The sequence below is a fragment of the Nesoenas mayeri genome, assembly GCF_963082525.1.
Source record: "Nesoenas mayeri genome assembly, chromosome: 2".
NCBI classification, from domain to species: domain Eukaryota; kingdom Metazoa; phylum Chordata; class Aves; order Columbiformes; family Columbidae; genus Nesoenas; species Nesoenas mayeri.
Genome location: NC_137543.1, coordinates 24,242,733 through 24,266,487, shown reverse-complemented (window position 1 = coordinate 24,266,487; position 23,755 = coordinate 24,242,733). Strand labels below are relative to the sequence as shown.

General features: G+C 38.1%; 1 protein-coding gene across 4 annotated transcripts in view; it reads left to right on the top strand.

The window, feature by feature from the left end:
• The window catches only part of VPS13B (vacuolar protein sorting 13 homolog B), a 445,653-nt gene that overhangs the window by 6,521 nt on the left and 415,377 nt on the right, over window positions 1-23,755 (top strand). For all 4 annotated transcript variants that reach the window (XM_080340706.1, XM_080340704.1, XM_080340705.1 and 1 more), the window contains exon 3: window positions 466-609. In XM_080340706.1, the coding sequence (XP_080196832.1) occupies window positions 466-609 (144 nt within the window). The remainder of the gene's footprint in view (window positions 1-465; window positions 610-23,755) is intronic.

The following is a 23,755-nucleotide window of genomic DNA, read 5'->3' as shown; positions in this document are numbered from 1 at the left end:
TGTGTTCATTCACAGGAGTACTAAGCTCGAGCATGTAAGTACCTAAAATGAGCCAAGATGCAAAGGTGCTGAAGCTCCATGCTGCCCAATTTTGCCAGGGAAATTCTGAAGTTTTGAACAAAGGCTTATGTCCCTGAGTTTACTAAGAAACATGAACCTGGGGGTTCATTTCTACTTGTGCCTTGAATAGTGACATATTTTGGAGTAGCTTCATGCGAGAGAGGTGATTTTAAACTTCCTTTTATTATCAAGGACACGGTATTCCAAATGTCTCCTTTGAACAAACTGTAGTGTACGTGTGCAAGCAATAATAAAAGCATTTGCCTAGCGCTGTGGCATGCTGCTGATTTGGGGAGGGAGAATAAATTTTGACTTTCAAATAGGACTGTACTGTTTTAAGTTACAAATGTGTCTTGAATTCCAGTATGTTTTAGTAATTAATTCACGGCTCTTTGTTGTTGTTAGGAGCTGAAACTACCATTTACTTTTTTAAGCGGACACATTCATGAACTTCGGATTCATGTGCCATGGACAAAATTGGGATCAGAACCAGTTGTCATCACTATAAATACAATGGAATGCATCTTGAAATTAAAGGATGGAGCTCAGGTAAGAAGTGTGATGAATGATTTTCTAACATTGAGGAGGTTGATGAGAATCATAGCTTCTATAGGTCATGTTCTTTAAAGCCATCTGAAGAATCAGGCATGTGAAACTGGACTCCCTCTTATTTTCTGAGTGTCATGGGGGAGTAATTTAGGGTTCTTCTTGCTGCGGAATGATGTTTAGATTTCTTAGAGAGAAGTGCCACTTAAGAGTTTGGTGGCAGGTTCACTCTATTATTTACTGCATGGGGGAAATATGCCAAGCCAAAGGCTGCTTATCTTCTCTCCAGGAACCTGATACCCATTCATGAACTGAACCTTCAGATGTTTTCCCTCCCTGATAACCGTTCACTCTGGAGTCTGTGTCTTGGGGCTTCGGAGACAAACTTTCAGGCAAGGCCTGTATCTATTGTGGTGCAAACTGTCAGCATTCTTCTCTCCCTGATAACCGTTTGCTTTGGAGTCTGTATTTTAGAACTCCAGTAGCAAACTTTCAGGTGAGGCCCGATAACTATATGCAGAGCAGACTTTCAGGAGACAAAATTCTTAGAAAAATAAAAATTTAATGGAGTAGAAGAGCAGGAGGGCTGGCTCAAGCTGGGTACCTGCGCAGAGGTCTGCCCAAGCACAGAAAACTGCAAACTTTTATCTTTACAGACCATAAACATTGTAATTCAGTCCAATAGCAATATTTCACCACCAGGTCCTTTTGCTTGCCATTGGACCTTTTTTCTCTGACTCCACATGTTGTAGACATTGTTTTTGGTCCATATCCTTGCAAGTACTGTTTTGTCTGGATAAATCCTTTCTTCTCAGCGAAGTGCAAAATAGGCCCCAATTTGGAGATGTCTGTGGTGTCTCTGCGTTAGCCTTAGATCGTTGTTTTTTTTTTCCAGTTAGTTCCATCCTTTCCAGTAAAATGCAAGCTGGACTTTATCTTGCAAGTATTTAGTGTAGTCTGCGGTTGCCCTTGGTAAAATTTTAGCAAATCTAGTCTACCAAGTAACATGAACCAGAGTATATTAAAAATCATACAACCTTATATTTCTAAATAATCCATTACATTCAGTATGCATCTACTTAAGCTAAATGACTAATGTTGAAGTTAAATTGGGCTCATTCACTGACCTGTGAGTAGTAAAACCATTGCCATACAGCTCACTTACTTAGCAAGGAGAGCTCAAAGTGGGCTCATCCAGGCTGTCGTATTTATAGAATGAAGTGGTTGACTCATAGTCAAATTGTATACAGTAGGAAAAGTATGCATGAGACTCCCTGTGTGCACAAGTTACCCGTGTTCAGTTGCCATTCTGCTTCCCTGGGGGTCTCTTGGAAGGAGTTCTTGGCCTGGCTGCAGCTCAGGCCCTTCCCTCCTCTGGAGCCTGGACCAAACTGCTGCTGCTTTGGCTGGGGGGGGGGTGGGTTGAGTGCATCCACCACACTGAGAGGCTAATATTGTTCTCATCATGGCTAGTATCATGCATATTTTTATTGTTCTATGAGCTGTAGCTGTCTTCTTGCAGATGTAAAATCATCTTAATAGTGCTCTACTGGAATTTTCTTATGACTAGGCAAGAAATGGATTTCACCACTGGGCACTGGACATTTTTCAGAAGTGTGTTGTTACTGCAGAAGGAGTGCTTTAGAGATTCTGGAGTGTAATTCTCTTTTTCCCTTTAGAAGTTGTAGTACTTGCCTGAGTGTACTTGTAAGACTCCTTACATGTAAGGGTCCCAAAGAGCTTTTTGTTTAGTTGCTTGCAATAATTAGTCCAGTACACAATTTCACAGGTTCAGGAAAGATTTTCTCTGACACAATGAAACTGAAACATGCAGTGGCTCAATCTTATTACAGCTGTAACCTACTTAACAAAAAGTACTTGGGTATGTTAACATTGAACTGTGTGTGTGTGTGTGTGTGGGTTTGGTGTGTTAGTGTGGTGCATTTTTTTTTTTTTAAGCCTTTTTCACATTTTACTTTCAATATAGTCCTCCAGTTACATTAAGGATCATGCAAAATAAAATTCCAATTTATGCAAAGCTCTGAAGTGTTTGGTTGGGTGCTTGATGAGTTGTTAACATTTAATATCAGTAGTTAGATATAAGCCAGCAAGAACATTGGGAAACACTTTGCCATTATGTTTGATGTTTCTTGTAATATTATTTTACAGTTCCAGAGCTAAAAGGCTTTTGTTGCTGGTGTAGAAATCTCTAGTCCTGGGTATGCTACTCACAAAGCATATGCTTGCATGCTGTAGTTACACATAACCTATGCGCATTCATGCATGTGCCACATACACGCATATATGCAACACCCACAGCGAAATCCTAAGTACTTTTTCAATGTTAACGTAAGATTTTTAGGTCGCGTGTTCCATGAGAAATGAGTTTTAGAACCAGTAAATTACAACTAATTACAGAAGTTACAGAAAAAGACTTGTAGCCCATGACTTTGTGCAACCCAGAACTAGTATTTGATATTGGACCATACAGATGGCTACTGCTGGAATGATCAGATTTCCTGCTTGCATGGTATTTGAAACTTAAATTTTGTGGTGCATACAGCAAAAGGTCAAGTGTCACGAATGTAAAGCACTCTCAAAACAAGTATTTGTTACAGATGTTTAAGATTCAGAGACAAGAAGGGATTTTTGAAAATTGCAACTGACATTTGAACAAATTATTCAGTGGTATGTACACTCAGGAGGGTAAAATTTGGGTCTGTGCCATAGAATGATTATTTTTGACTAACATGAATGTAGATAAAAACACTTATGCTGTTTTCTGAGGATATAGTTTATATTGACAGCCTGAATTTTATTTCTTAAATTACTATTTGAAAGTGTTTTATAAAAAGAAATGTTTTGACAAATTCCTGTGTTTTAACTTCCAATGTGACAGTGTATTTGGCTAAGCCAAATTGTCCTGAAAATCTTTGTAATCATTGAATAAAAACACCTGAATGAAATAGGATATTGCTATGGAAAATTGTAGTAAAATGAACTTTCAGTGAATTTAGCTCCAACTTGAACTGTTCTGCCAAGGAATTCATATCAGCAAAGACCAGAATTAGCAAGAAAGGTTAGTTCCCAAAAATGCATTGGCTTGATCCTGCATTTACTCTCTCAAGGGAAACCTGTAATGAGCATGCTCATAACTTCCCCTGAGTAAAAAATAAAGTTTCTGACCTCAGCTTAGTGTAATATATATCCTTTGGAAAGGGGCTATTTAAAAGAATTTTTGTATTGAAGATATATCAGGATTAAAATATATGGCATTGTTTGAAGCTATTTTCCATTGGACTCTATAGATTTTTTTTGCGAGCAAAAAACTCTCCCCCTTTGTATGTTTTTGAAGAGAGCATCAGGCCCTGGGAAAGCCTTTGTACCTCTGAGCTTTACTGCGATATTGCCTCATTCTTAGTTCAGTTTCTGTTTTAGTTTGGATGGGTTGGTTGGTTGGTTTGTGTTTGTGCTATTGCAGCATCTCCTGAGCTGAGAGAAAAGTTTGGAGTAGACAGTAATGGCTCAACTTCTAGTTTTATGCTGATTTTCTTTTCTAATCAGAAATGTTGTATAAGTGGTAAGTTTACCCAGGGATACACAAAATCCACAGTACAGAATTAGTGGTATTTTTAGTGAATTTTTGAGTACTTTGAAGATCATTGCTTTCTCCTCTTTGCTTTGCTTTGCTTCATTCTGTACAAGTGATACTAGTACTTCTAAAAGCACAACATTAATTAAATATGGCTGCTTTATAGGAAAATGGAACTTAAGTACATCAGGAACAGAATTTTGCAGTGTTTAAAGTGGTGTTCTGTTGAACATGCTTTGTATGTGCTCTTTTGCTTAAGAATTTGGTAAATGCCAGTAAGTGCAGCAGAAATTGGGTGTGGGGCATTGTGCATTGCTTTTTGACGTCTGTCAGCTTCATGCGACTATACCTGTGGTTTTTTTTTGCTCCTGAACACAATCTTCTGCAGCACCGAGATTTAAGTATGATTGTTTATAATGTTACCCAATTCATGAAATGTGTTGTTAAGTATTATTTGAAATGTGTTCTTATACACTTAACTTAGCTGCTAAGTGACATTAATGAGAGCAGTTGTCTCATGTGAGTTGTTAATAGAATCAATACTCTGTGATCACCAGCCATTATATAATCTCAGATAAGGAACACAGTGAATCCTACTAGACCAGTTGAGGTTTTTTTTCAGTTGTTCCAGCTCTCCAGGTTCAGAAAGTCTATGTATAACCCATATTTAATAACTATTTCTCTGCTTTTCATAGTTACTTTGTCTGTGACAGTAGTCATATCACAGAGCATCTGATTATGGACATAGTGCAAGCACCACTATTTTTATTTTCCCCTCTCCTAATTTATAAAAGCACATCCCTCTAGTGTGTTCTGAAACTGCAGTGAATTTCTGTGTTCCTCTTATCCAAGGGTTCAGGAAAAAGTTTACAAGGTAAGTAGGCAGAATCTAAGCTTCCAGAATGATAGATTTTTATCACTCTGTTCATTTATATAATGGTTTAAGTAGCAAATATTCTGCAAACAGCCTGGAATTGCTCTCAGAGAATGTAATCTCTCTCAAAATAGAAGAAAAAGGAAAACTATGGTAGTCAAGCAGGTCCCATATTACAGATGAATGGGGGTGCTTGGTATCTGTGTATTTGGCTTGGATAGGAGATGGCAAATTAATGCTCATATCCTGCTTCCAGCAGTGTCTTGAACTCTTTATAAATGGCAGAACATTCTGGTATGACTTTGTCAAGAAGACTTCTGGGTAAAATGGAAGAATTTTAGGCCTCTGAGGATGCAGTGATTAACAAGGAAGGTAACAGGCATGAGCACAACTAAGCAATGCAGCTGCACTTTCTGATTGTCGTCATGAAATTTCTTTCTCAGTCTTGAACAAGTGCTTATGTCCTTCCTACTGCCAACGAGGTATTAACAAAGTGTAGACACCTCATAGTGTTGCCACTATTTATTTTGTGCTCCTATGTACTGTGAGAACCTAATTCAATACTGGTAGAGAACAAGAAGTTACTACTTTTCACATTTTAGAAATCTAGCTCTAAAATTCCTGTTGTCTTGCTCTTATGTCTGTCTTGTTCTTTTTAAACTGAGGGTTTGCTTCAGTATGCAAAAAATGATTGAAAGACAGCTGTAAAGCTAATTCGACCATGAACATATTATTGTATTATAGCTGCTACAGAGGTGGAGAACTGCTGTTTAAAAGCAACTTTCTTCCAGAAGTAATAATGCCTGTCAGCTGTTGGAGTTCTGTTGAGGTTCAAGACCTCAGGTTCCCTAGTTGCCTTGTCATGGTTTGTTGTATTCTGTATCTTTTAGTGTACTCATACTGTTGGTTTCTCTTAGGCATATGTACTAGGCTTCTTGTGACCTATTCTTAATAATATCTCAGCAGCTCTTCTCAAGCCTGTGAGTATTTTGCCTTGATTCCTGTCATCTTTCCTTCAGTTTACTTGACTGATGGAGCTCACTCAGTGCCTCCCATCTTGCTTCCAGCTTTAGCCTATGTCTTCCTTTCCACATTCTGGCATTTTCTTAATGTGAGGTGAACTGGACAATTTGCTAATCTTGCAGAAAACAGCACCAGCTCCCAAAATATGAGGTTTCTTGATTTCTTTGTTCTACATTATTGTGTTGAATTAGTTTGCTGTGTGATCAGATAGGGGCCAAATATGGCATACAGAGAAGGCAGTGTGTGTAGGAAAGGCTCAGCTGTGTTGTCTAAATGTGTCCTTGACTGATCAGTCTTATCCCACTAGATGACATATGGAATGTTTATCACCTGACTCCTACTGGACTAACCCTTCCAAACAATAGCAAATGCTTTTTTCCCCAAGAGTCATTTTCTGAAACTAGAAAATATTCAAAATCTGGTGTCTATCTATTGTGATGCCATGTCAATGCACTTTGCAATTGCAGTTCAACATAGAGAATGAAGAAGCAGACTGGGTTACTTGAGAAATAACATGGTGAGAATTCAGAATATCAAAATTCAGTGTTAAATCAACAAATGTTCATATAATATTTTTCAATACTATCATTTTTGCTGGAAAAATAATTTTCATTTGCTGAAAATGGAAGTGTTACAAGTTTGCATATGGACTACTGTTTCTGAAAACAAGAGCTAAAAAACAATTTTTGAGACTTTCCTTGGAACTGGAGTGTATTAGGAGTACAGATTTGTTGGTGTAGAAGCTGCAGCTGTACTAGGAGTGTGTCCTGGCTGAAGCATTTCACCATTTCTGAGTTATGGGAACTCATGTGTTGTGAAGAGTATGTGTTATCAAATAGGACACAAGTAATGGTCATTTTAACCCATTTCTCTTTCATTTTTGCTTCCATAACAGTCTCTGAAATTAATTCCAGTATTTGACTGTAAGTTGCCACTGGCAAGTTACGTTCTTGTTAAAAAAATAAATAAAAAAATCAAATTAGGTATGCCAATAGCCACTAAAACTGCGTGACCCTAAAAAATATGCACATATCTCTTTAGTCATGCACATGAACCTATGCCAAATTCCAGTGTTATCAAAATCTGTATTTTTTATTTTAACCGAAAGCAGGTGTTTCTGTTTTCTGCATGGGTAATCATGTTTCTGTGCTTACCTCTGTATGAGCTCTGTCCTGCAATACAATTTCACTTTACTGAGCTGCCTCTTACACGTTTCTTTGACACTTAACATCTGTGCAGATTCTGCTTTTGTTGTTATTCCCGCTTTGCCTGTGAAGTAGTTCAAAAGTTGACAGTTCAGTAGTGTTGCCCATGTGGAGCAACACAATACCAGAGGATGAGGTTTTGTTTTGGAGGAAGCTGATGTTGCTCCTTTTACTTATTTGAAACTGTAGTTCCCTATTTCCTACTTTGTTGCTTTAGTGATGTTACTTAACAAGCGAGGAAGCAGCAGACCTGTGTACCTGTTGTGCTGCATTGGCGTAGGAAGCTGGTTCTTTATACGTATGTTTCTCCGTGTACATTTGTATCTGTCTGTGCATATTAAAGCTTCCCATCTGACTTTTTAATTTCATTATTGCTTGATGATAAGGAGGAACAGTTGGGATAGGAAATATAAATAGCATATAGTACATAGGTAAACAGTTGCTTTAAAAAGTCATAATTTCACTGTTATTCCACATTTTAGTAAGGCAACAATAGCAGTGAAGAGCTGTTTTCTGACTGCTGGGTAAGCACTGTCATGTGTGCCCAGCTCAATGGGAGTCAATGGATATTTAACTTCTTTTCTTCCTTCCCTCAAACAAACCCAAACAATTTTTTCTTCTGGAGTGCTTTCATGGAGCATCTTCACATGTTCTGTAATCACTAGAAAACTGTAGACCCTAGACTGAGTTTTTACACTATATACTATAGTTATATTCTAGAAAGTTTACATTAAAATTGTTACGGTTGTTTATAGATCAAATCAGGCTCTGGGATATGTATGACTACAAAGGGGAGGGGGGGGGTGTGTATGCACAGAAGTTTTCTAAAATGAACTTTGAGTGCTTATGTTGGAGAAAACGTCATCAAATTTACTGGTACCTCCGAAAGGTAACAGGGCTGCTGGTTGTTCAGGTCCTATGGAATGACAGAATGTTAGGGATTGGAAGGGACCTCAAAAGATCATCTAGTCCTACCCACGCTGGAGCAGAAACACCTAGATGAAGTTACACAGGAATGTGTCCAGGTGGGTTTTGAATGTCTCCAGAGGAGACTCCACAAGCCCCCTGGGCATCCTGTTCCAGTGCTCTGTTACCCTTACTGAGAAGTTTCTTCTTGAATTTAAGTGGAACCTCCTGTGTTCCAGTTTGTACCCATTGCCCCTTGTCCTACCATTGGTTGTCACTGAGAAGAGCCTGGCTCCATCCTCCTGACACTCACCCTTTATATATTTATAAATATTAATGAGGTCACCCCCCAGTCTCCTCTTCTCCATGCTAAAGAGACCTCAGCCTTTCGTCATAAGGGAGATGCTCCACTCCCTTCATCATCTTTGTTGCCCTGTGCTGGACTCTCTCCAGCAGTTCCCTGTCCTTCTTTAACTGAGGGGCAAGTTCACTCCTGATGTAGGTCCCCTTTAAGACAAATCTTTGGCTCTGTATCTGATACTTTTAGTATCTTGCACTCCAAAGACTTTTAACCTCCAAAATAACACAGCTGCTTTGGCAGGTTATGCATGGAAGTACAGTGGAGTTCAACAAAGTATTGCATTTTGAATAAACTTAAGAAAACTAATACTAGTAATTGCACAACTTAGGAGTTGCTTAAGAGTGACTGTTTTCAATACAGTGACACATGTGTCTGAGCGTATTAATCCTTCAGTGATACTGCCTGTCACATACAGATATATACAAGTATATCACATCAAAATTAGCAGGGAAAGTAGCACAGTATCTTTTGAGAAACTTGTGCATTAATACGTAATGATTTTGGAAATGTATAAGTATCCTGAGTGCCAACACTTTAAAACATAATATAAATGCTGTAACGGTAACTTTAAGTATTGGGAGACTTTCTATGGAGACAGCTAAGAGGATGATGCAGAAGTTCATCAGTTTGAGGAACTGCACTGCGAGATAGTTGTGGGCAGGTGACTCACCAAACTGGTCCATGTTAGCCAGCCAGCAATTCCTCCCTGCCATAGTCCCCTTCCTTCCCTGTGGTGTGGACTGAGGCATTTGGGGAGCAGAACCTGACTTGTACATCACTGATGAAGCTGAATTTCAGATTTAAGAACAAGTTGTATTTGTTGTTGTGCAGCTCAGGGTTCAAATCTGCACCTGCTGCTTTCAGAACAAGGTTGTGGCAGCAGAACAGTCTTCTCTGATCGTGGTGATGCACCAGCTAGAAAAGGTGGTTTGGTTTCCATTTTGCTATGGTTAATTTGGTGAATTGGTAATTGGGGTGATGTTAGAATGTGTATTATTGAATTTTGGAAAGGAACCCATTAGCACAGGAACAGAGACAAACAGTGATTGCTGCAGTGCAGTTGCTACAGAATCTCCTTTCAGAGCAGACCTTTGGTTTTTTTTCCAAGTTTAAAGAGAAAAACAACCCACCAATTTTTTTTAAGACACTTGATGAATGAAAGTAGAAACTGACAAAAATATTAATTTATTTTAATTCTGCAGGTGGTCAAATAGGCATGAGTTAAAACTCAGATACCGCAACCTCACTGATTTATATTGCAGAAAATAGATTTACTAAGGCAAATACAAATACTAACATGTAAGTGGTGTATTTCCCTTTATAAAAAGTACAGGGAAACTTCTGCTGTGTAGATACAGGTGTATGAAGTAGAAAGATTAAAGTAATCCTTGTAGCTTTACTGATTTTACTTATGTTTTTTTCTGACCTACTTGCAGCAAAGAAATGTCAATAGTCAGTGTCTTTTTTCCAAGGTATAGGGTGAAAGGATTTATATATCATCTTTGGCATGATTCCTAGAAATCTGGGGTCAGATTCTGATTCAGCTTTCCCTGGCGTAGGTCTGGAGTACCTCAATTGATTTACTTTGGAGTAATTCCAGATTTATCCCAATCCAGCTGACATCAAATCAGGACCCTACAATCCAGCTTTGTTTCATGTAGTCGGGTGAAGAGTTTGGATTGGTCTGGTTTAATGGGGAATGAGGTGAGGTAATGCATTTCAAAATATTTCCTTGGAGAGGAAGTAGTTTTTCCTCATTTGTTGATAGATTAAAGCGTAGTTAAATTTGTTGGAATGTATTTTAGCTCCTCATTATGGCAAAACCTGCTATTTCAGAATGGGCATGATTCCTGATTTTGTAGTGGAAAAACCCTGTAATTTATCCACCTTTGGTAAAAGTATCTTAAAATTCCAGAAGACAAAATACTCTTAATTCTTTCAAGTGCAAAGTGTTCTCTGAAATTATAGCTTGTTCCTTTTGGAAAGAGAGGTATTTTCTCTGAAGGAGTGTGATTCAATTATAGTTTATTAGGTACAGTTATTGAACTTAAGCAGAAAAATTGCCTTTATTCACCTATTGCTTGTGACTTACCTTACAATACCTGCACTTAAATAGTGGTTCCTGATGAATAATTCTGATGCACAACTGATGTAGATAGTTTTATTTTGAATACTTATGGGCAATTACAAACTCTGTCCCAGTGAGCTACACTTTTCCCTGAATAATGAGGAAATGTTCAGGTTTAAATGTGCACTTTCTTTTATAAAGAAAAATCACTGTCTTATCTTTTCACAGGCCATAGAACCCCAGGGCAGTGGTGCTGTGCTGCTGGTGATGTGCTGGACCATCCAGTCATCTCAGTAATTTTCTCAGTTTAACTCTAACTGTTAAAGAAACATGAACTTTAACTGTAAATATTTATTTCTCTGCCTCTGGAGAAAATGGAACAGGCTTGATACCTCTATTGAGAAATATGAAAAACTCTTTTTAAATTTTCTTCCTCTTTTTGGCATATTTGTGTAGTTCTGCCTCTTGACTTGCTAAGAAACCATGTCCCGAGGCCGTCACCGTGGCTTACTGAGGATCCTGATTTGGTTTCCATTACCCAGACAACGTCAGCTTTGGACCAGCTGGTGTCTTGTGGGGCTATCTGTCAAAATGCAAAGATCTCAAGAGCCCAGAATGCTATAAGGTGGTGTCTTTCATTTTCAGTATAAGTCCTTATGCATTGCACCCAATTGGAGGATGAATAACACAAAGCTACTTTATCCTTTCTTATTTTATATGCATGAACAATCCTTCTGGAAGATTTTCTTATAAAGGGCTCTATTGATTTTGAGTTCTTCAATTTGCAAGTATTTTCAGTTAAAGCTGAATGTGTATTTTGGTTTCGTTACATAGCATTTTTCCTTTTCCTGTTAGCCTGTCAGCATTACTCAACATTTTAGGTTAGTGTAGTGTTCCCTGATATGAAGTAACAGCTGCTGCAGTGGACAGTAATGTGTAATTACTTAGAATTAGGTCCAAAGCTCCTCAGTGCTGATATTTTAGAATTATGTCGATAAGTAGTGACTACTTCTCAAAGAACCACAGTGGTTTTCCATGGAGTTCTGTGGCTGAGTGGTCTGATCGATGCATCCAATGTTGCTCCACAATCTGCTGTGGGGAGCAGTTGTGTTCCAGCCCTTTAGATGAGAGGGCTGCTGTTAGGTTGGCTTGTTATTCCTAGTGGCAGAAGAGTATCATATTTCCTGGCTTCTAGGACACTTCCTGTAGGTGAACATCACGTGTTGTATATGTGTGTAGTTTGCTGCCTTCTGGAAGCCTCTGCCTTCCTGCATCTCTGCTGCATTCCAGGTATTTAAGCTTGCTGGCCCTGCAGGTTTTCTCCAGCAGAACCTGTCAAAGACCTGAGAAAGAGGGTAGACAGGAGTCTGCTACTGACTCCATACAGTTCATTCAGCCTTTTCCTGACAGTCCTCTTTCCCATATGTTCCTCAGATGTGGACAGTCATGGGCTTGTGGGGTAAACTGTTCCGAGAGTGGGAGGTGGCCATCTTTCCTGGAAGCTCTTCAACTCTTTTTTTCCAGTGTGTATTTAAATACGAGCTCATTGTATGATGTGGGAGAGGCTATGAGCCTCCTAGATAAAATGATTGTGGGGAGCAAGCTGCCTTCTCCACTGTGGTCATCTGGTGTGCAGCTGAGGTGCTGAGGAGAGGAGGCCAAAGGGAACACGCTACATGAATTGTCCTGTCATAATGCATATGGCCTGTGGGCTATAGGTTGTTCATGTAGCTACCTGCTTATGGTTGTGAAGAAGCAGATTTTGCAGTAAAACTTCAGAAAAATACTTAGAGGCATGAGAAAAAATCTGCTTAAGCCACAGTGAACTCTAATTCTTTTTACCAGCCTTCCACAGGGATGGAGCATCTGGTGGACAGAATAGATCAGAGTCCCCAGTGCATATGCTAGTGGTTCCATTGTCATCCACAGACATTACATTTTTGTTGATTTATTTTGTGCCACGAATAAAATTCATTTCCTGCTCCATTAAGGATGGTCTACTTTGCTTGACTTGCACAAAAATGGGCTATGGTTTTATCCATATAAAAGCTGAAAGCAATTGGGTGGCATGGAGTTAACAGTGGACATTGGGTTTTTTTTAATCTACTTACGTGTCTACAACAGTTCTTTTTATCTGGAATCCTCCAGTTGTTGATGGTGCTAAATTTTCTGCAGTTAACTTTCCTTCCTCAGGACTGGTATCTAAAGGTCAAGATACTCTCATTTTTAATTCCTTTGTTACATATCTAAGAGTTATTCTACTCGTAAATGTGGCTTATAAAACTGTAGTTTATTACCCATATACTGATTGTTTAAGCACTTCTGTCCTCAGTTAAGTAAAACCAAGTGAACTGTGTGTGTAGTTGTTGGAACAGCTGAGATTCACTTCTATTGCTGTGTGTATAACACAAATTAACTTGTAAAAAGGGCATGCTGTGGCTTCTCAGTCATTTTTCTTTTGGCGTTTTTGAATACATAATTTATGCAAATGTTTTCTTTCTGTTGAAATTCCAATGTTGTTTTTAGCCTTTTTCTCTTTTGTCTTGGAAAAAAACAACCAAACAAGATGTTTGAAATAACACAGACCAGTATTTTCCTGCTTGTCCAAAGCAGGACCCTCCCGTTTTTGGGACTGGTCAGTATTGAGTTGTAACTGGTTAAACTGCTGTTCTGTTGTCTGTGACTTGTTGCTTGGATGTCTAGTTCTCCATTCTGAGCTGTGTTTTCTTGGAAGTATGGCCGTGTTTTTCACCGAAGGGCCTAATGAGGTAAACGAATTCTGTGGGTACAGGGCACCACCAGGGAGATGTTCTTTTGGAGGAGAGACCTGGGCACACTCAGAGCTAGTGTGTCGAGGCCATGCTTCACTTCAGGTGGATGGGTTTTTTTGTATATGAAGAATATTTTAATCAGACAAAATGAAGTTGTGTAGCTGTCAGGAATGTTGGAAAACTTTATTTGAAAGAGAAATACCAAAATACAGTTTTTCAGAAATCTGAAAGTAAACTTTGGTGCTCCCAATTGAATGATTTCTCACTCCCCCCTGCCCCAGCATTTGTCTTGGTCTTCTTGATCTAGTAGTAAAAGCAAATATCAAGGTAATGAGACCATAGGAGCCTGACTGCAGTGAACTGGCCAGTGTTTTAGCATCTGGTGAGGAACAGACTTGCTTCAGAATTGCCAGCAGACAGACATTCCTCTTCCCTCTGGTCATGCTGGACCTGGCTAGAGGTTGGTGGTTCTGGCCCACAAATTGAGTTTGGGATGTAATTCTATGATTCTGACTCTATTCGAGGGTAAAATGCAGCTATTTTGAAACCAGCACTTCATGTGTTTATCTGTTGTTAAACCAGTGTGGTGATTATATTAATACCAAGCTCCTATTCAGTCCTTGGCACCAGTATGGTGTATGATGAAAACATCATACAGTGTTTTATGAATACGTAATATTCTTGTATATGTACACCCATTTAAAAATCTTAATAGTGATGATACGTGTGTCTTTAATGTGTAACGTGTTTGTATTTTGTACTGTTTTGTTTTATTTGAAGAAACACGTTTCTTAGATTTGTGCAAAAGGCTTATGTATGATCTTGTATAGGCAGAAAGCAAAGATGTATTTAAGTGGAGTGTTCTGCTATTTTCAGCATTTATCCCAGCCTTTGGGGAGACAGGTAGTGCTTTCTTAAGCAGTTTCTAAAAGTAACTTTCTGAACACATTCAGGTCATAATAGCATAAAAGCTTCCTTTGTACAGGACGAGTAGGTTTTTTTCCCCATCACTGAGCATTGCTGCAGTGAATTTAAATGTGATATGTCCCGTCATCTGTGTTGGCTTGATGTAGTTTCTTGCACAAATCAAAATATTTCCAGGATTTATTTCAATTCTTGAGTGTAAATTCATGTGTTCTGTCATGTTTACTCTTATTATTGAATAAGAAATGGTTTTGTTCATGCAAGGTTATCTTCTTTCTACAATTTAAGAAACATAAATATATTCCTAAATATACATTGTGCCTTGGATTTGTTTTTGGTTTTCTGCAGCATGTGGCCTGTTCAGAAAGAAATTGGCTTAATCTGTCTCCTGTTCTGCTTCTGACAGGCACCATATAGTTTCAAGTATATATTGATTAATCAGTAATGATTCTAAATGATCAACCGATGATTCTTGCATAATGTGGGGATTTTTTTATTTGTGCCTGCACTGCAGTTCCAAGTCTTGTTTTAGAAATGGAAGGAGGGTGGCCAGGAGGATGGGAAGGGCAGACAGGGGTGCTCATTGACATCCAGGTCAGCCTGCACGTGTAAGAGTTTGGTAGGCTTGAACATTTTCAGTATGATTCTTACGCTTTCCTGCCTGAGAGATCTCATATCTTTTGGCTGTCTACTCATCGTTTACTCCAGATCCCTGCTTGCTGCGCCACTTGCTGCTCTCAGAGATGCTGTTTTGCTACCTGAGCTCATACTTTGCCTTTCTGAATATCCCTTCCTTGTGCCAACCACCGCTCTCACTTCACAAACCCAGAGTGCTTCCCTTGCCACTGCATTTTGAATATTAATGTAGATTTATTGGAGATACTGTGTAATTTGTTTTTCCTTAATTAAAGGAGTGCAAAACCTGCGTTTGGAATGGGTTCACTTGTATTTTGAAGATGAGTAGTGCATAAGCATGATCCCCATCAGAAAGCCAGGCCTCAGAAGCTTGTCCTGCAGTCCTGTACCATTTCCATAAATATTTGTTTTATTCAAAATCCTGATCTAAACTAGGCTGAAAATTAGAATAGCAACCAGTTAGAGGACAAAAGTCGTTTTACAGTATTTGGAAACATTTATTTCTTAAAGATTAACAGGTGCCTATCTGACAAAAACAGTTACATAGTGCTGTCTTTTTGAGTTTAAATTTATACAATTAAAAAATGTTGGATTCCATTGGAATGCTTAATCCCTTTAATAGACTGTTTGGAGGAATCTCATAATTTAAAAAAAAAATTGAACACTTGCACAATTTCTTCTGGGGGCTTTGATTTTAATTTCATTTGGTAAGCAGAGGTAGTGTGTATAGAACTTTCTGATGCAAATAGAAGTAGTTTTTATGACACATCTATTTATAAATAGATCTGTTTAGAAACTCTCACTTAATAGATAAAAAACTTTAATGAAAACCAGTTTACTTTAGGAAAAATTGCCTTTTCCCTCTTGAGAAATCTACCCTTGTCTTGTTTTTCTATTTGTTCTTTTGGGAACTTTCATCTCTAAAAAAATGTTATTTCATGAATTGTTTAAATATTGGTGTTTTGTCCAAAGCTTCTCATGCGTAATTCTACGATTCTATAAAACCAGTTATATATTTTTGCTAGAATGTTACATATTTAAGACTGACGTCAATTCGTCATTGGGATGTCATGCCTCTTCTTATGATCCATTTTCTTAATTGTGTCATTGCTTTTCCAATATCTTAATGAAAATTACCCCTTTCAAGAGAACGTAGCTATATTCTTCCTTTAATGTATTAGAGAACGGTGATAAGTAATATGTATTTAAATATAAATTACAATAACAATGTAAAATGCGAATGCTTTTCTGCACTTCATTTATTTTGCTATAGTCTAAGACTTGGAGGAAAAAGATATTAGTAGGAATGTACGTTGTATTTTGGTAGAAAGTGAGTTCACAGTATGGTTTGGGGTGTGTGATGTTTTTCCTTTTTTTCTTGTGTGAGGCTGCAGATACTGTGTTCCCACATGTTGTGAGTTATATTATCTGCTCAGTAAATCAGTTCTTGTGCTCCTGTGTAACAGCAGCTGTGACAAACTTCTAGCAACATGTAAGTTGTTGGAAAAAGTCCCTAATAGAACTGGTTAAGTGTATTGAACTTCAAAACTAGTCTCTAGTACATGTACCTATTCAGAGACAGTACTTGCTGGGCTTAGTCTCTATTATACTGAAAGTAGCCACCTGTTGGTGTTTGCTGTGTAGACAGCTCATTTTCATGGGCTGTGTGGGTTATGCAGAGGGCTGCTTGTTGCTCCAGGGTTGTAGCATCTGAGGTGCTGTGGGGTCTGCAAAGCCCCCGATGCCCCAGACTGCCTGTCTTGCTCACCCGTTTTTGTCCCCAGCCCTGCCCTCGCTTTGTGGGTGGCCCTGCGGGTTCTCCAGTTATCAAAACTCGCATGTAGTTCTGTAGCTTTGCTCAGTGTGCTTCATTGCTGCAATGTGTCTTACTCTTAATTAATGCAATTCTGCAACCAATAGTTCGGTTGCCCAAAAATTAATTTGAAAATATTTAGCCATTTTAATTTCCTATTTAGTAGTGGCATCTGCACAAAATACCATGTGAGTAGCAGCAAGTTTCATGATTCTCTGGAGGGCATGGTTTGCTGCAGCTGGTTTTGCTGTACTCTTATACAATAAAAAGTTTTACTGAATATCTCATAACAAGCTGCTGTTGTACAGTCATGGTGGTATTTTGTAATATACCTACAATAATCCACCTGCGTGGTTTTCAGCAAAAGGTTTATTGAATTGAGTCTTCTCCCACTGCTGGCCGGCTCCTGCCTTCCCACCTGAGCTGGAGAAAGTTCCAAACTATGCCTGAAAGGGAATATTGGGGCAAAGTAACTTCAAAATTCTGGCTTCTTCCACCTGAGAAACACTTCCTTCCTCCAGAAAGGGAAAACAAACAAAAAAACTCCCAACCTTGCTAGGTATGTGAAGAAACATGCCGTTCATTGCTTATCTTAAATGCTTGAACACAGCACCTTTATTCTCACTGTATTGTCTCATATGGTCCTGTTTTACCGCAGGAACAATGTTATCTGAGGTGCATACTGGCACCTAGTTTCTGAACATTGTGCTGTGGGATATTTGGGTGGTTTAAAAGGTACTCATATAAACAACTGTACATTAGTGTGGGGAAAAGCATGTTTCCAATAACTTTTATAGATCTTGCAGTATTTAACAGGCATCTGTAATAGCTGTGTATGTAATTGTCTCTCTATGATCAAAATCAATTATGACACACTTTTACAGTCAGATGCCAAATTAAAATTTATTTTTAAATGCAAGTGAGGTGGTTTTTTTTCCATTGAATAATGCTGGAAATAAGACTTAGCGCTCTGTGTGTCGTTCAGCTTAGTATGTTGTAGTTGACTGAAGCATTGCTCTGAGATGCTTATGGGGATTTTCTCATGGCAGTTGGTTTGGCTGTTGTTCAGAGAGCCATTTTCATAATTCCTTCCAAACTATTATGTTAAACTTACAGATCTTACATATAATAAGTCATTTAGTAAATTTTAGTCCCTTTAAAATCTTGTAGAGAGACACTCATGCATTAGAGGTTTACATAGCAAAAGAGCTCTCTGTGGAAGAGACTACAGGCAATGACTACTACTTTTTTCTTGCATTAAGCCAAATGACTTGCCTTCTTTGGAGAAGGTTATATTTCTTGTGTATTAAAGGTGCTGTTTTTAGGGAGCACTTTTTGTTTGCTTGTTTCTACCACTCTGTTTTCTTGTTTCCTTTGTCTTTTGTCATCTTTGTCAAACTATCCCACCTCCATTTCTGATCATCTACTAGTCTGTCCTCTTTGGCACTATTCAGTAGTCGATATTGGAACAAGTAATTATTGAAGAAGCTACCTACCATCCTGGATGAATAGGCTTTTAACACCAACAGAGCTTTTTGATCATGTAATCTGATTTTCTTGTAAGAAGATGTCTATAAATTGAACTAATTTCTCCTGATCTTCAGGGTTACCATAAATCAGGTTTTTTGCTTGAGCTAACACTTGGCACCCAAAAAATTATATTGGTGCCTGAAAGTTTTCCTTGGGTAGGCTTATGAAGGATTTTTTTAAAGTTGATTGGGATGTTTGCAGGGCTAGCAACCCCAGGAAGTTGAATATCTCTGGCCTTGTTACTGAACTCTTGAAAATACAAGAGAAAATTTCAGCTCAGTGATTTAATCATTCTCTCTGATCTATAAACTGCCCTGGGTCTGGTGCTCTCTCAGGTGCCTGCTCTGGGCTAGTGGCACTTGCAGCAGGGGAACAACATGAGACTCTTGGGTGGAAGGCAGAACAAAGAGTGCTTTCTCCCTTTTTGCTCCTGCCATTAGGAAGAGGATGTTGAGAACCTGTTACAGAGCTTGGGACACTGTCACTTGACTGTTTTAACAGTGGTAAACGTGGGAAAGTACTCAACCAGACTAGTAGTCTGTGGCTGGTATATACTTTCTTTGAGATGGCAAAATAAGCCATGTCATCTTGTGGTTGCATAAATACGGGTGGATGGATGACTTACGCATAGAGGATGAAGACCGGAAAAGAAATGCTGAGCATGTTGGTGCTTCTTGAGTCCTCTGGGACTGTGCACCATGTATTGTTTCCTCAGCAGTGTGTGGAACATGCCCAATTTTTAGACTGTATAAGCAGCTCTTGTGTGATGTGTTGTTGTTTAATTCAGCTGGAACCCCCTGCTGCTTTTCAGTGCTTACTTTTCAGTTCCTGCATTTTTCTGTCCTTCATGCCACTAACACAGCGGTCAGCTAAAGTTCCTTTTGGAAGGGTAGTAATACTATAGTACTAGACTAGTACTGTTTTTGTCATTAGAGTTTTTATGAAAATCATAAAGGTATCTGTACAACTGATAACTTTACAATATTCTGTATCATGATTTGGCATGAAGTTTTGTCCTCATAACATAGATGCTCTTTGTTTTTAGTCTGTATTGTTACTATTTTCTTTTTCAAAGATCAGCTAAAATCTACAGGTTATCTATCTCCAGTATTGCATCTCTTGTTTTTTTAAGCATTGCATTGAAACTCCAACTCTAATAATATTTTAAATTAATTTTTATATTTCTTTTTTTCTGTTTAAACCGTATTTGTTCATCCTAATTCTTCAGATATATCCCTAATGGAATAATTTAAAAAAGAGATTCTGTAGATAGAAAAAGGCTGTTTGTAATTTGTCACTAATGCTTACCTATATGTAAGTATGCTTGTGTTCTTCCACAAAGGGAGCAGGATTAGGATGAACTTCTAACTACCAGATCAAGTTTCTAAAAACATATAGAAAGTCACAATGTAGGAAACATAGTTCAGTATATTTAGAAAGATGGATATTGAGAGATCATTGTGTGACTGTGTTGAGACTCATATCAGTGTGATGCACTTCCACAACAGCGTCCTGTTGTAACTTTATGTATTGTCAGTTTGAACCTTGTGTTAGAGCTTAGAAACTGATTTTGAGGTTCCTATGGATGTTGAAGTACTATTTAAGCACTCGGCACTTCAGCGTTTGTTCAGTAGGAAGTGGAGGTCTGTGGCTTTTTACATCCGGGTTTATTGACCAGGAAATTTGGAAATAATACTGTGCCAGCCCATTAGCTATATGAAAGCCAGATGCATTTTTTTTTTCTTATCAAGTATGTAAAAATAGAATACTTGATCTCTTTGTGCAATGAATCACAAACTTGTGTTCCTACCCCAATGGTAAACCTTGACAATGAGCAGCTCCTGGAATCAGTTGACCATGGTTATTGAAGATTTCAGGAAAAAAAACATTGATCAAGCTGACATGTTTTAGAGCTTTATATTTCTAGAATACTTCAATATGTATATATCAGTACTTAATGCTGAACAAACATAACTTTTTAAATTTTATTTTATTGGTATATAGAACCCATTCAGAAGTGATAGATGAATGTCCAACTTTGTACGTTCAAGTATGATGTAGCTGAACCTGCTCTGTGAGATGTGGGGTAAATATTTGGTCCACAGGCTGTTGAAGGGGGAGGGAGGGGAAGGACAAGATTGAGACCTGCTTGGCAAGAGTGAGTCTGTGTGTGTGTGTGTGGTGGAGTTGGGAGGGGATGAACTGTGGTCTGTGCCACAGGAGGGTGCTAAAGCATGAACCTCATCCCTGGGTGAGGTGGACAATCCAGGATTACCTCGGTGCTTAAATTCTTGGTATTACCTAAAATTCAGATCAAGATTTGTGTGTGATTTTGTTTGTTCGTTTTTTGTTTTTGTTATTTTTTTTTTGTAAACAGGGATTTGCCTTCTGACTAATGTAATTATCTGTTCCAGCTCTTCCTCAGGACTGCAGATAAAATGCATCAGTCAAGTAAAGGTCTCTTTTTATTTGGTATGAACAGTGGCACTTGAATGAATTTCTAGTATTGTGGGTAGTATGTCTTGAGTTAGTTTTTGAAGAAGCTAAAACTACCCACCATCCCAACAAATATATACAGTCTAAAATGATAAATAGTAGAGAAACCTGAATGAGTTGATTATTTAATGGTGTGTTACCTGTGGTTATTCAGGTCAACCGTAAATTTATAGAACATATTTCTTTAAGTAAATAGATAAAAACCTGATGGATTATAGATGTAAGAGAATATTTTTGTGCGTTAAACTTCAAATATATTTTCTGGCCTGTGTTTTTGAGTAGTTTTGTTACCGATGATGTTCCATGTTTTAATTTGAAACGAGATACATTATTTTCTTCTCCTCCGCTAAATCCTCCCTGAACTTTCCTGCTTGGCATTGTATGACATTAGAGGATGTTTCCAGGTTTTTAACTTTCCCACATACATATTTTTTTCCCAAAGTTCTTTTGAATCTTATTTCTCTATCCTGTTGTTCAATTTTTAATCTCTTTTACATGTGGCTGGAGTCCCCATCCCCCAGCTTCTTTCAAAATATTTGTATGTTTTGTTCCCTTGGGCACTCAACTTCATTTCTTGCTGACACTCACTTTCCTCCCTTGTTTTAAACCTGTACTCATTTTATAACTGCAAATTAGAACAGAGATAAAAGAAAAAATATTTTCCATTCAGAATGATTGGCAGAGAGTTGGGAGGAGAGGTTTTGCTCTTAATTTGATGTTAAAAAATATCCCTTCTGATTAGCTTGCACCAAGAAAAGTGATATTCATTTGAAGAACTTTGAATGTCAAAATTTGTATAAAGAAGTGGCATGCACATGGTGGTCACTAGAAAGAATAATAAATGTTGGATTCTTATAAAAAGTCTCTACTGCCTGAGAGGAGACATGTATTTTAAACTCATCAATGTAATAAACTTTAAGTTATGTTATAATTATAGAGGTCTTTTGTAAAACTTCACAACAGTTATAATGTAGTGTTGACAGCTACGCTTCTAGTATATAGCATTCTGGTGGTTATGTGTGATTGCTGACTATTTTAGAAGATAAATTATTGTTTGGTTAGGTTTAAGGTAATGTTTCAAAAGCTTTGTTATTTAGAAAGCGGTACATTATAAACAGCAATAAATTCCTTGAAATGGTGTACACGTCACAGACTGACAATTGCAAAAGAAATGACTGATTGTAAGTAAAAACTCCTTAATGTACATGTTTTGAATAAGTTGTACCTATGTGTACTTTTTCACATTTATTAACCAGGAAGCTTTTGCAGCCATTCAGCTGGCTTTGTACTTTAGTCTATTAGTTTTGTTAACTAATGTTATTTAGATAAGATGTAATCGACAAATTACATTTGGTGAAAATCTGTTCTTCCCCATAGTGGTATTTGAAGTTAACTTAAAAAGAAAGAATAAAAATAAATGCAGAATTTCAAATGAGTCCTTACAAATACAGTAGGGCTATTAATATGTATTTGAAAGTTTAAAGACAAGCTTTTTTATAAAATTGTCTTGTTTTAATGGAAGTTTTGCTTGAGACAGCTAAATAGCTGGAGATACCTGGAACCCTCCACCAACTTGGCTGCTTTGTTTAGAATCTGATCAGCAGAAAAGTTAGAAAAGTACCCGAATCAGGACAAATGATGTTTCAGCCAGGTATATGAAAGTCCCTAAAATTTAACCTACAATTGTACACACCCAAATATTTTAATTTGTTAAAGCTATTTGAATACCGTTCATAAATGGCATTAATGATACAATTACATAGTATTGCATGTATGTGCATAGAATGCACCAAACGTGTATTGCATGAGAACAACTATTGGAAATAAGTTAGGAAATAAAATTTTGTCTTAATATAGCACTAAGAAGCCATTAGTATTATTTTTGTGAAGGCTGTGCTTAATTCTGAAAAATTGAAGTATCTTTTACTAGTCTCTTGTCAATTTACCAAGCTCCTGCAGGAGATTATTGTATACAGAGATCTTACTTTCTGTATAATTCTACAAGCTTTTGAATTTGCAGAATGCAGTGAAAACTGTAGAGAGTTTGTGTTGCTGTGCCCACGGCTGATAATCTCATTCCTACTTGAGCCTCCCTGGATCAGTAAAAAGATCCTGAAAAGTGTCATTCCCAGCTGGGGAAGGATTCCCCTGGTGCCTTTTCTGTGGAGAATGGCCACAAGCTCATATTTGGCTTGGTCTCATACAGTAAGTGAGGAGGAAAGAACTGCTGGGCTAAGATCTGTGACCGCAATGCTTTTCAGTTGTGTTGGATTTTAAGCTTGCTATCTTAAGGAGGCCAGATGTGCATGATTTTATCTGTCATTCAGTCTTGTCTTCCTTTTCTTTCTCACTGCTCCATTAAATTTTGAACCTATTGACTAGTTTCAAACAATTTTGATGGGGAATTAGTCACTTTAAGGATAATAACCTATAGATAGATGAAAATCAGTGGTAGCTGGGGAGACCCGAGTGGGTGTACTTCTTCTGACACTGGCATGTACAATCCTTTGCCATTTCATTATCTCCTTTCCTCTCTTACCCGCCCCCGCCAGCTGTTGAAGGACAAACCCTGCCCAAATGATGCTTAGCAATGAAAAGAGCTTGCTTGGATAGCAGGTTCTCCAGGCAGAGCTTTGTGCCTCAGGCCTTTTTCTGTCATGTGTCAGAGGTTTGTCCTGATGTTAGAAATTTGAGAGCTGGGGATTATTCCACATGCTGAGGCCTTGCTGTAGATAGAGTGCTCAATAGTGTTCAGAATTAGGAGAAAAATTGGTCTGGACAGTATTATACCTTCCTCTGAAGGAAGTGGGTGGCAAGGCTATGTTGTAATAAAAATTATTACTACGTCCTTGGCAGGTGCTTGGTGGAAGGAGCTCCTGCACGTGGGGTCTGGCTTTCTAATAAACTGCTGTAGGAAATGAGTTAGGTGAAAGTACCATTCAAAGAAACT